The sequence below is a fragment of the Cynocephalus volans genome, chromosome 13 (genome assembly GCF_027409185.1).
Source record: "Cynocephalus volans isolate mCynVol1 chromosome 13, mCynVol1.pri, whole genome shotgun sequence".
Lineage (NCBI taxonomy): Eukaryota > Metazoa > Chordata > Mammalia > Dermoptera > Cynocephalidae > Cynocephalus > Cynocephalus volans.
Window position 1 is genome coordinate 95500652 of NC_084472.1, and position 13688 is coordinate 95514339.

At 34.1% G+C, this 13688-nt stretch overlaps 1 protein-coding gene across 2 annotated transcripts in view; it reads right to left on the reverse strand.

Annotated features, from left to right (window-relative positions):
* ZDHHC2 (zinc finger DHHC-type palmitoyltransferase 2) overlaps positions 1 to 13688 on the reverse strand; it is a 66687-nt gene that overhangs the window by 12305 nt on the left and 40694 nt on the right. For both annotated transcript variants that reach the window (XM_063076861.1, XM_063076860.1), the window contains 4 exons: positions 13250 to 13319; positions 12487 to 12519; positions 7246 to 7366; positions 4959 to 5091 (listed from right to left, as the gene is read on the reverse strand). In XM_063076861.1, coding sequence (XP_062932931.1) covers positions 4959 to 5091; positions 7246 to 7366; positions 12487 to 12519; positions 13250 to 13319 — 357 coding nt within the window. The remainder of the gene's footprint in view (positions 1 to 4958; positions 5092 to 7245; positions 7367 to 12486; positions 12520 to 13249; positions 13320 to 13688) is intronic.

A 13688-nucleotide genomic window follows, 5' to 3' on the forward strand; every position in this document is an offset into this window, starting at 1 on the left:
GAACATATTTACTAGTAATCCCTAATATTTAGAAAGAATTGAATTAAATGAGGAAACTAGAGATGAATGGCCAGCTTCCTGTGAGTACTTATGTGCCTATCAACAGCCCTGAAATAGGGGTTGTCTATTCCTTTTCAAATATCGTAAGCTATCAGTACTCCTATTTTAATTTTTAAATAACCCTTTTATTATTATGGCAGTACACGTGCATTGCAGAAAATTAGAAAACACGAACTAGCAAATAAATTAAAACTTCACATCTCTGGATCTTTAGATATAGAGGTAGGTAGACAGGTAGATAGACAGAGGTATATACAAATCTACATTGTTTTTTAAACCAAAATGAGACTATCCATACATTCCACAAACTACTTTTTTGAATCAATAAACTCCATTTTCCAATTTCATTGAAATTTTATCCCATATAATCACGAAAATTTTCCAGCTGACTCAAAAATGTACTTTAAAGCTAGTTTGTCCAAACCAGCATCCAATCCACAACCACACTTTGCATTTGATTTTGCGCACTTGCATACTGAAGTTGAGGTTCAGAGAGGCTCTGGGACTTGCCCAAGGTCACACAACAAATAAGCGACAGAACTAGGACTTGATCAAGGTCACCAGTGTTCCCTCCATAATGCTACATTTCTTCTTGAATAACACTGAAATGCAAAATCTAAAATTTTATTTTTGGAGCATAAGCAAGTATAGAAATACAGTGCATAATTATTTTTATCCATTATTTTAAAAAGAAAATCTAACTGGCACAGTCAGGTACTCTGAAAAATGTGGCAATTTGCACGATCCTTAGCATCTGTCACCCCAGGAATATAGCTTCTTATAAAACATTTTTTAAATTATACAACCATATCATCCAAACTCCTTTCAGCCCTACAAGCTAAATCTAGAAGTTTTAAGAAGTTAAAAGCTTCTAGAAACAATTTATTTACTTTTGTTAAATTGTAATTTCATTGTCCTATACATAATTTGAAATGAGATACCTTGCTTAGAAATTACTTTATTATACCAATAAATTCACCCTAAAGTATTTACTGTAGTAAGATTTCACCTGAATATTATTAGCATAACTGACAATTCATCTTCATTGTATATTATAATAATGGAATCTCACAGTTTAAAGTGTCTTTTGTGATCGTAAGGATTTATAAGTCCTGGTTGCATTCCCAGACTCCTAAATTTAGCATAGAGTATCTCATCCTTTAGCTTTCTATGCTCCAACCACACGTATAGTTTCTCAAATATTCCTGGCTTTTTAAAAATTTAATTGAAGTGAAATACATAGAACATAAAATTAACCATTTTATTTTATTTTTTAAAAAGACGACTGGTAAGGGGATCTTAACTCTTGACTTGGTGTTGTCAGCACCACACTCTCCCAAGTGAGCCACAGGCTGGCCCAAAATTAAGCATTTTAAATTGAACAATTCAGTGGCACTTGGTATATTTACAATTTTGTGTAACTACTGCCTATATCAAGTACCACAATATTTTTGTCACCCCCAAAGAAGTTTCATACCAATTAAGTCACTCCCTTCTCCTCATCCTCTGGTGACCTCTAATATGATGTTTCTCTGTGGATTTACTTATTCTGGATATTTCATATAAATGGAATCATACAATACGTAATCATTTGTGATCGGCTTCTTTCACTTTGTGTTTTCAAGGTTCATACACATTGTACTAGTAGCCCATTTCTTTTTATGGCTGAATAATATTCCACTGTATAGATATGCCACATTTTCTCTATACTTTGATGGGCATTTGGTTGTTTCTAACTTTCGATTATTGTAAATAATGCGGCTATGAACACTGGTGTACAAGTACCTGAGTCCCTGTTTTCAATTCTTTTGGGTATATACGTAAGAGTGGAACTGGCAGGTCGTATACTAATTCTACGTGTAACTTTTTGAGGAACTGCTGAACTGTTTTTCAGTGGAATTTTTTTTTTTACCAACAGTGTATAAGGGTTCCAATTTCTCTACACTCTCATCAGCACTTACTGGTTTTTTTTTTTTTTTTTTTTTACAGCCATCCTAGTAGGTGTGAAATCATATATAACTGTGGTTTTGATTTGTATTTCCTTAATAACTAAATGATGTTGATTGAGCATATTTTTTTTGTGCTTGTTAGCCATTAGTATATTTTCTTTGGAGAAATGTTTATTTAAATGCCTATTCAAATCCTTTGCCAATTTTTAACTGGGTTGTACATCTTTTCACTGCTGAGTTGTAAGATTTCTTTGTGTATTCAGGTTACTAGACCTTTATGAGATATATAACTTGTAAACATTCTCATTCTGTAGGTTGTCTTTTTACTTTCTTTATACTGTCCTTTGATGTACAAAAGTTTTTAATTTTGACAGAGTCTATATTACCTATTTTTCTTTTGTTGCTCATCTTTTTGGTGTTATTCATTGCCATATTCAAAGTCCTAAAGATTTATCCCTATGTCCTCTTCTAGAAGCTTTATAGTTTTAGCTCTTCCGTTTAGGTCACTGACCCATTTTAATTTTTGTATACAGTGAGGTAAGAGTCCAGTTTCATTCTTTGTCATATGGATATGAAGTTGTCCCAGTACCATTTGTTAAAAATATTATTCTTTTCCCACCGAATGGCCTTGGACCCTTGCCAAAAATTCATTGGCTAAAGATGTACAGGTCTATTTCTGGACTCTCAATTCTATTCCATTGGTCTATACGTTTATCCTTATGCTAGTAGCACACTGTTTTAACCACTTTTGCTTTGTAGTAAGTTTTGAAATCAGGAATGTGAGTCTTCCAACTTTGTTCTCTTTTTGGTGAATATTGTTTTGGCTATTTGGGGTCTCCAGCAATTCTATATGAGTTTGAGGATCAGCTTTTCCATTTATGCAAAAAAAAGGGAGGGGGGCAGTAAAATTGCACTGAATCTATAAGTCACTTTGAGTAGTACTGCCATCTTAACAACATTAGGTCTTCCAGTCCATGAACATGGGAAGTCTTACCATTTACTTTGGTCTTTTAAAATTTTTTTCAGTAAAACTGTAGTTTTTGTGTGCTGGTGTTGCACTTTCTTGGTTAGATTTATCCCTAACTATTTTCATTCTTTTGAATGTTTCTGTAAATAGAATTGCTTTCTTAATTTGGTCCCTTGCTAGTGTACAGAAATATAATTTTTCTGTATACAGATCTTACATCATGCAACTTTTCGGATTTTGTTTTTGACTGCCAATATTTTTTACTGTGAATTCTTTAGGGTTTTCTATATATAAGGTCATGTTATCTGTGAATAGCGATCGTTTACTTCTTTCTTTTCAATGTGTTTATTCCTTTTCCCTGACTAATTACGCTGGCTAGAACTTCCAGTACAATGTGGAATAGCAGTCGTGAAGGAGGGCATTCTTGTTTTGTTCCTGATCTTAGGGAGAAAGCTTTCAGTTTTTCACCACCGAGTATAATGATAGCTGTAGATTTCTCATAAATACTCTTTATCAGGTTGAAGAATCCCCTTCTATTGCTTGTTAAGTGTGTTTTTTTCTTTATTATGAAAGGTTGTTGGCTTTTGTCAAGTACATTTTCTGCATCAATTGAGATGATCATGTATTTTTCACTTCATTCTATTAATATGGTATATTACCACTGATTGATTTTGGTATACTGAAACACCCTTGCATTCCTAGGATAAATCCCACTTGATCATGGTGTATAATACTTTTAATGTTGCTGGATTTAGTATGCTAGTATTTTGTTAAGGATCGTTGCATTTATATTCATAAAGGGATATTGGTCTGTAGTTTGCTTACGATGACTCTGGCTTTGGAATTGGGGCAATGCTGGACTCATAGAATGAGTTAGAAATTGTTCCTTCTCTCCTAATTTCTGGCAGAGTTGGAGAAGAATTGGTGTTAATTCTTCTTTAAATGTTTGGTAGAATTCACCAGTGAAGTCATCTTTTCCTGGACTTTTCTTTGTTGTGAGATGTTTTATTACTGATTCAATCTCTTTACTTGCTATAGGTCTTTCTGATTTTTCTATTTCTTCTTGAGTCAGTTTGGTAGTTTACGTGTTTCTAATAATTTGTCCATTTCATTTAGGTTACCTAATTTTCTGACATATGATAGTTATGGTATTCTCTTTTAATCCTTTTTATTTCTGTAAAGTCAGTAGTAATGTCCCCACTTTGATTTCTAATTTTCATGATGAGTATTCTCTTTTTTTCTTTCTAGCTAAGGCTTGTCAAATTTATTGATATTTTCATAGGATCAACTACTGATTTCATTTTATATATTTTTAATTCTCTATTTTCATTACCTCCTATCTTTATTATTTCCTTCCTTCTGTTGGCTTTGGATTTACTTTTCCCTTCTAGTTCCTTAAGTTGCAAAGTTATTGATTGAGATGTATCTTCTTTTTTAACATAGGCATTTATAGCTATACATTTCCCCCTAAGCACTGCTTCTGCTGCTTCCCAGATCTGTAGGGCTTGTGAACATTCTGTTTTCTCTGCCTAAAACGTTCTCGCTCTTTCCACGGCTGAATTCTTAGGTTAAGTACTTTTTGTTGTGGTGAGCTCCTCCCTGACCACTCATTCTAGGTAGGTTCCCTCCCACCATCTCCAGCCCTTTATTCATACCTCAGCATCCTGTTTATTTCCTTCAAAGCACTTTGCATTTTGTAATTACTTTTATGTTTGGTTATTAATTTTTGTGCCCCTCACTGGATTGTTTTGCTTTTGCTCACCACTGTATATACATAATGCTTTACACAAAATGAACAGTCAATAAATATACGGAATGAGTGAACTTATATGTGTCCAAGTGACATCCCACAAAAAAATGTGGGGAATTGAGAATGATTTTTACCACTTCAGGACAGGACAGCATTTAACCATATGGCAATCTTAACTGAATATCTACACATGTATTTAAAGTTCTGTCTACTGCAATAAGTAGATACTCACCTAATGTAGATTTATTTTTGCTGACTAGCCAACAATGATAGCCAAACAGAGAAGACAAGCTGACAGAAAACATAGCTGCAGCAAAGAATAAAAACATAATATGGAACTTGGCTTGAGTATCAGGTAGGCCATTCTATAAAGAAAGGAAAAAAATAAAATGTTTTGTCAAAGGGATAAGAATTCCCCTATTTTTATAAGGAAATTAGTAAGATTTTCTTTTTTTGGCTTCAAATTTTTTTTATATCGAGAGAAAAGATACATAGCTTTATGTTAAAACTTTAGGGGAAATATATAAATGTATATATTTCATTGGATTAAAATAAATGTTTATTGGAATATGAATACATATATAGAAAATATATTAAAATTTTGGATAATTATTTCATTCTGAATAACCAATCATAGAAAAATTATGATAGTATATGTGTGAGCAATAACAGCAGGAAGCAAGACAAGAGGAACCTATAAAATATAGTTTCAAATTTACTACCTGAACATATTTTAACACACCATGGATTCACAGATGTTTAAATGGTTTTATTTTAATGCCAGAGAATGAAGGTTAACTGGCACAATTTAGCTACTATTCTCATTGATGTTTTGCGTTACTACAAACAGCAGCATCAGCTAAAAGAATACACACAACAACACATCCACAATAATGTTTCAAGGTATTTTAAATAATAGTTTCACAGAAAAGATCAACTCTAGTGCCTAACAACTGTCTAAAATAAACCTTATAAAACCCATGGGCTGAACAGTCATCTCAAAGCAAAACCAGTTTGACTCTCACTCATTGTATGTCCATGGAGACCTGGACTTGCTCTAGAATGGAGAGCTTGGGCTGTGAACTCTTAGTACATGACCAGAGCTACCAGGAGGTGGCCCTTTCTAATAGAAAGTCATAATGTTTGAATATCATGTACTACCTGTCAGAATGACACAGGTCACAAGATCTCACTGATAGCTTTTGACAGCAGGGTCTCTGCACAGTGAAAATCTGATCACTCCTTTTCAAAAATATTTGAAACCATCCATAGGAATAAGCAGCAGTAAGGTAACATTCTCCCAGACATTCATTAGGGATCATTCTTCAAGCTATACACTGGAAGTATCTTTAAATGCTAGGAGCATGTCCATTTCTAGATGCTTAGTAATGTAACAGGCACATAGTAGGCATTCAATAACCCTTTGGTATTAAATTGGGTTTAACTCCCACATAAATGATCTAGCAGTTCAGAAACTCTCACCATAACAAAGGACAACTTAAGGAACATAATAAAGCAACCCTGGCAGGGGACAAAAACTGCTTTTTATCATCATTTGGTGCTCACAAGGAGTATCCTTGGATATTTAAAATACTCAATTTTAACTTTGTTTTGCCTACATTTAAAAAACATACTGTAGAAAACAAATAAGTTACCTGAAGCCTAACCAAGCAATACCTAATAAAAATTCAGGACATTATAAACATAATAGTTTAAAAAATAACCTTCTTACATAAGGAAAACACTTCTATTTTAAAATACTGAAATAAACTTCTTATATAGTCAGTTCTCGTAATTCGCAGTAGTTACGTTTGATAAAATTGCCACGAACACTGGATTTGTGAATACTGAACTACTGCCCCTAGAGAGAAGACAGAGTTGAGTTCCATGAGCCTCTGGTCACATCTTTGTCCACTGGTTACTACACATGACCTGTGTGTTTCTGCAAACGGGCACCTTACTTAATATATATTGTTGATTCATTAATACAGAACTCACTGCCAACAGCACTGTAACTCATGCCTGAATGAACCTTATCTAACACGTGTACTGTCTCCATAAGACACATCAGTTTTCTTTTGTTAGAAATATCAGACAGCACTTCAGCACTATGTTTGACCATTTTTAACAACAAAATCACCAACAAAAAGCACAAAATGCAAAAAACATGGCACTAATAGACTGTGAAAAGCACATTTGTTTATAGTAAGAGAGCTGAAACAAGAAAGCACAGAGATGCCTTGTTTGACCTCAACTGGGAATGTGCACATGGCGCAACTCAAATTTTTGCCATTCTGTATAAGTCTGCAGATGACCATGAATGCTCTGTAAGTATCAATTTGGGGGTTACAAATAAATTATAGTGAGTAGGTGAATTAACAAATACAGAATCTGTGAATAATGAGGACTGACTGTATGCAAATTAGCTCTATTCTATAAATCAATGTCTGAAATAATTCTCTACTGAAAATCTATATACACTGAAAAAAAAATCACCAAAGAGCTGGTTTTGCACTTACTGTCCAAAATTTGATAAAATACTGTAAATCTGTAGCAGCAATAAAAAGGCAGTACAGCAGAGAATAAGCCAAGAAAAGGAGGAAGAATTTATAATTTGAAAATCCAACACAATTGTTCACCCTGTCAACAAAACACAAACAGTTTCAATGAGTTTTACATCTTCAGCATGGGCATACATAAGCATATGCTCAAACTTAATACAGTATTTAGTTATCTCTCATTTTACATTTATTGGCATTTCTTTAAGTATAATAAGATTTCTTTATACATACAAACATTTAAAAATCCATTTCACTAAAAAGGAATGTTTGTGTTTGGATTTTTAAAGCATGATATTTAATATTGCTTTAATCAATCATGAACAATGTAATTACATGTCACGTCCAATTATAGCAAATAAGCACATGCCTAAAAGCAAGAGCTTGTGAGAAACCTAATCAAGTCAGAATAATCTACCAAATCCTTCCTCTATGTTGTCTTTGGGTTTGATTTCCAACTGTGATTAAGTAAGCTAAAATCTTTTACATTTTCCCAAATTAGATGAAATATCTTCACAAACTACTCCTTGTATGCCATTACTGAAGCAACCAGATTGTAAAAGCATATTAAATGGGAGATTTAAGAAAAGAAGTAGGCTGGGAGCCACACAGCCAGTGTGGTAATGCTCACCTGACGCTAAATAATTACGTGGCTCTGAGGAACTGAGATAGTCTATTAGAATTTCATTTTTTCTTATCTTTAAAATAAGCATTCTGAGATCATTTCTGAAAGCAAGCTCTAAGTTCTATGAGTCTAAATATGCAAATTTATAAATTCTCAGTTCTTACTCTAAAATCATTATACTGGGGCAGGGCTAGAATTCAGACTATCAAATCAGTAAACGTAAATACAAACACAACTCATTTTATAGTCACACTTTCCTTCTATCAAAGGCTTTTTTCCTTTTCATAAAGACAAGGGCATTACTGTCAGCACCACGCTCAGCCAGCGAGCTAACCGGCCATCCCTATATGGGATCCGAACCCAGGTCCTTGGTATTCTCAACACCGCACTCTCCCGAGTGAGCCACGGGCCGGCCCGACAAGGGCATTACTGGATAACGTTATATAATTCTATATAGCACCTAAGTGGGACTGGCTGACATCTTTACTGGTTGAGTTAACTCTTTGTTAACTGGTATGATGAACCTATTGCATAGAACATACATGTATTGTTTCTTTCCTCAAATGTCATTGTTCTCAGTACAAGATTGGTAAAATAATCTCATTCTTTATTGTCTTTGCTAATAAAATGAAACATCTCTGTCTAGATTTTTAAAAATGAAACTATGTTCACATAAAAAATGTTTACATTTTCTGCCTCCAAAAATATAAGGTAAAGGGAATAGCATTAGATTTAGCAATTTTTGTACTTAAGGGTCTTGTATATGACAAATGAATTCATAAAGAAGCCAAATATTGTGGGTACACATTGTATGGAAACAATTATATTTGTAACTCTAGAGGTTCCAGTGGGAATGCCACCAGTTGCTGAGATTACCTTTTATGGCATCTGAATGAAATAATGGCAAGAAATAATATTGGAAAGAATTAGCCTAGTCTACTTGTATTCTGTCTCAAAAGGATACAGGATATTCCCTTTGCTTGCTTATGTTCGTTTCACGAGGCAAGAATGGGTGAAGAAAGGCTGGGGTGCTATAAACCTTTGGACAATGTGGGTATAAACAATGACTCTTATAGACTAGGGGAAAATTAGAAGGGATAGGACAGATTGTTTCTCTTCCTACAGCAATGTAAGAAGGAGCTTTTGTATTCAATGATAAGAGCATTTTTACAGAAAGAAAATGATTTTGATCACAGATTTTGTAACATGTAATTTAACTTACTTTAACTTCTGCCTAAAAGCATAGTATAATTTGCCATGTCAGAACTGGGAAACAGGAGAAAGTCAGTAAAAAAGGACCATGTATTTTAGAGTTTGATATGTGTGTAGCACAGAGTTTTGATATGTATACTACTAGAGGAAATATAGTAATAATATTTATTTTGAATACCTTACTCTCTTCATAACAGCTTTTGGTTTGACATTTTAACTGCCTACTGCTCTGTATACTTAATTTGAAAAGGAAGAGAACTTATACTGAGTCTGAGCTTCCTCCATCTAAAAAAGGAATGAATTCATATAAAGACATAAAACACGCTGTAGGTAAATATCCATCTTATATTAAGTTGAGTGTAAAACACAGCTGTTGCCTTTGTTTTAGAGCAATTGCATTCTGAGTCCAAGTTGGAAAAAATATAATGGAAAGAATGTGACCTTTGAAGTCCAAAAAACTCACTATGTGACTTTAAACCCACTCTTTAACTTTTCTGAGCCTCTATCTTGTCCCTTTTAAAACGGGACAAATAATTTCTAAATTTTCTGTCACTGTTATAAACATTATAGATTATATGTATGGTCTCATTACTGAAGCTAAATTTATTTACTTTTATTTGTGTCACCTAACCTTTGGTAAGCATGTGAAAGTACTATAAACATAATTAGCTAATAAACTAATTAAAATTTTATACTAAAAGAAAAAAAAATTTCCCTGATAGAAAACCCAATAAAGCAAATACTACAGAATCTCTACTTTAGTTAAAACACAAGTGCGAGATCGATCCCCTGAATCCTGATGGATAATCTTAACTGGCCACAGCACATACGCTGAAATCATTGAAAAATACAGAGGCATCGTTTAGCTAATGTTTCAAATGCTCAAAGTTGACAGATACTGAAGTTAAAAACCATGTACAAGACCTACATAAAAAGGCTGCCCCACAGTCTGGGAACATCTTATAGGTCCTTTAATAAGTGACTGTTACATTCACATAATGGCTGTAAAAAAAAAAAAAAAAAAAAATTTAATGTATGGATGTGGCCACATTTCCAGGATATATTAAGTGAAGAAGAAAAAGGAACATATTCAGTCTACAGTGTAGCCATTTGTGTTAAAAGAAATGAAGGGGGAGGCTACACACACACGTGCACATTTGTATTTGAAAAGTGCCCATGATGTCAACAACATTGGTTCCCTGTGAGCAGAGGAAGAAAGTGGTGGTGGGGGCTGGTAAGATACACTCACCTCTTTTATTTTTGAATTTAGAGCACAAATATATATTACCCATAAATTTTTTAATCTAAAATTTTAATGTGGAAAAAACCACAACAAATGGCTGCTCCAATCAGCTGGCACTAGGTGAATATTAGGCCCTTGGCATCAAATCCTTCCCAAATAGGCACAGCTACTGCTTCTGCAGGAGAGTGCCAGGATTGAGATGATGGCAGGTCAGTGGTTGCAGCATGGGAAGTGACAGTGAAGAGAAGCAATCACACAGAAGTCGAAAGGACTGCAGTCAGTTCATTCACTTCTTCTACACTGCTTCTAAAAGGTGAGAGCAATAGTAGCTAGCATGCAGGTACACAATGTGAGCCTATTTTCAAACACTCTAGAGTCTTATATCTGCTCTTATGTCTGCTCCCCTTGACTTACTTAATAGAATTTGTCAAATTTGAAAGACTGTTAAATGACACAATAACTTTTTATTCAGCTAAATTAATAGCAGGTATAGAAAGATTGCTATAATGGTAAATAATTATTTTCTATTTTTGTAATTCTGTATGTATAGCAAGGACATGGCGAGCTTTATAGGTATGGACTAGCTGGGATTAATCCTGATTGTTTCCATTACTTCATTCCTTATCATCACAATCCCTTATTAAAGGCAGAAAAATCAGAGTCAACTCGTCAACTCTATGGCCCTGATTACTTTAACATTCTGCTGTGTAATGTAGAGTACACGGCTATCCAGAAAGGAGGATGCTAGGTAGGGGTTTTCCAAAAGCAGACCCTGAGACAAGACCTTGGGTACAGTTTATTTGAGACAAGGAAGGAAGAAATGCCAATAAAGCATGTGTGACTGGCCAGACCCTCAATGGCTGAGGGTGGCCCCAGGAGGTATTAAAGCCCTGGTACTTCTGGACTGCCTGGCTTGTGAACTGAGCAAACCTACCAGGGAGAAAAGATCCCTCAAGCAGAGAAGCAAAGAAACACGGTGCCTGAGATGCGGAGCTGTTGGTGAGCATGGGACTGCTCACCACAGGTGCCCTGACCTCATGGGCAGGGGTGTGGGTGGGCACTGACAGCATCTGCTACGAGGGCTGAACACAGGAATATAAGGAGGATTAAGAAAACATAATTATAGATATTTCGGGGGACACTTGCTGACAGAGAGAAGAGAATGAGGAGCAAAAGAATGAATGCAAATGTAAATTAGTACATGTTTCTTTATGAAGAACATTACTCTTACAGGATCTGAACAGCCTTGACACTTTAAAGGAGAAAATCTAGGTAGAGAAAAGGAAGAGGTATACTGGTGAGAGATATGGTATACTGTAAACCCCACATTCCCCTACTGATTCTTGCTTGCTACTAAGAGAACTTTTCCCTACACATATTTCAACCTATACCTAGTGCAGACTTCTGGGCATGTCTATCTTTCTGTAGTGCCATCCCTGACAGAAGATAAGGCTTATAGAACATGTATGATTAATGTCCAAATCCAATCTGGCTTTCAACCTTAGCATGGCTGTCAGAAGTTTGTGCATACTGAGATGAAATATTACAAAAAAAGGCAGGGAAATCAACCTTCATTAATTAGATCTTTCAAATAATCCTCTATTAAGTTACCTAATTTTATGATTTAGAAATATTAGAAAACATTAATGAATTCTAAGTAGAAAGGCTTGTTTAAACACATTTGTGTGTTTGCTACTCTACTCAATGTCGAGTTTTATTTACAATAAATTGTTAATACTCTAGATGACTTAATTCTTTATCAGAAACTTCAAGTTAAGTATTGTGCAATTTATGTGTACATATTTGTGTACAATTCTGGGAAGTATTTTAGAATCTCTGTGCTTATGCACGTGCATACAAGAAAAATGTTATTCTGAGCAAACATGCAAAATTAACTTTAATATTGTTAATCTACTGGTTTTAAAATTATTTCATGGAAATTCTCCTGAATAAAGGCTCTTTTGATCTAATTAAACAAATGTTAGAAACTAAATCTAAAAGTACCTCCTATGTCAGCAAAGGTAATATTTCATTTACGAAAATATTTAAGCAGATAATCAATTGAATTAATTAAAATGTATAAGGGACAGAAGCGTGTTTAAAAGTGTAGAGCCATACTCACCACGGGCAATGATGATCCATCTTCAAAATGCACCTAAAAGCAAAACAAAACACGACACCCACAAAATTTTAATCACATTAAATTATAAAAAGAAAATTTATAAAACACTTATTTCAAAGAGCTCTGGCAGGTAAAATATTGCAAAATTATTTACATATCTAAAAATTAAATAACAGCCAAAGTTCTCATCTAAAATAAACACTATAGCCAATTCTAGTTATGATATAATAATAGAACTTTAAATTCAAAATACACATGCTTTAAGATGCAAATCAACTCATTTTCTAAAAACAATGTAATATATTAATACACAAGTATACTGTGCTAAAGAAAGTACAAAACATCAACAGATTTACGTAAAGTCTGGATAAAACTTTTCCTTTAATATCAGTCCTTAAACCAAGTAGTAATGTCTTTCAGTATACTAAACATATAACAATATCTGACTGTCATGAGGTCAACTGAGTTATCTTTATAAAGATGGAAAACAGTCATAGAAGAATTTGTTAAATTGAACTAGCCAAGTCAGAACTACTAAAAATCATGCACTTCATATCATCATGAATCTGGGGAAAAAGGGACAACTGACTGTGGCCCTAAGCCACACTGGTATTAATGCAAGTGATTATACCAATTATATTTCCCAATTAAAGGTCTGAGAAGCATGAATAAGGAGAAAAGGAGATAATCTGGAAGAAAAGAAACATACTAAATAAAAGGACCACCAGCATGTAGAAATTTCAGAAGTAAAAGGTTTTCTTACTTATCACAGACAGAACAGTGATGGCAGCGATCTGGTTTTATAAGTTGGCATCTGTCACAATATCGGATTGCTAGGAACAAAAAGCTCCACTTAACATCGAATTGAATATACACTTCAATGGCTTTTATCATCTCTCCAAATTTAAATTCTAAAAAGCACACTGAATTTAAATTTGGTAAAAACAAGATATTTGACTCTGTTTAAATATAAACAGTGCTCTGGACAGGATTCCCCAAAACAGAGAATCTCCTGGGGAAATTTTTCTACGGCATTCTCAATTGTCAGCAGTTATAATAGGGCTAACAAAGGGTACAAATATATGTCCATTTCTATCAAAGTAAATAGAATGTCTCCCTCAATTAAGTCAATTTATTTCCTGTGCCTTGCTAAGATAACTAGGTAAGGACACAACCATAGAAACACATTTTAGAAATTCATG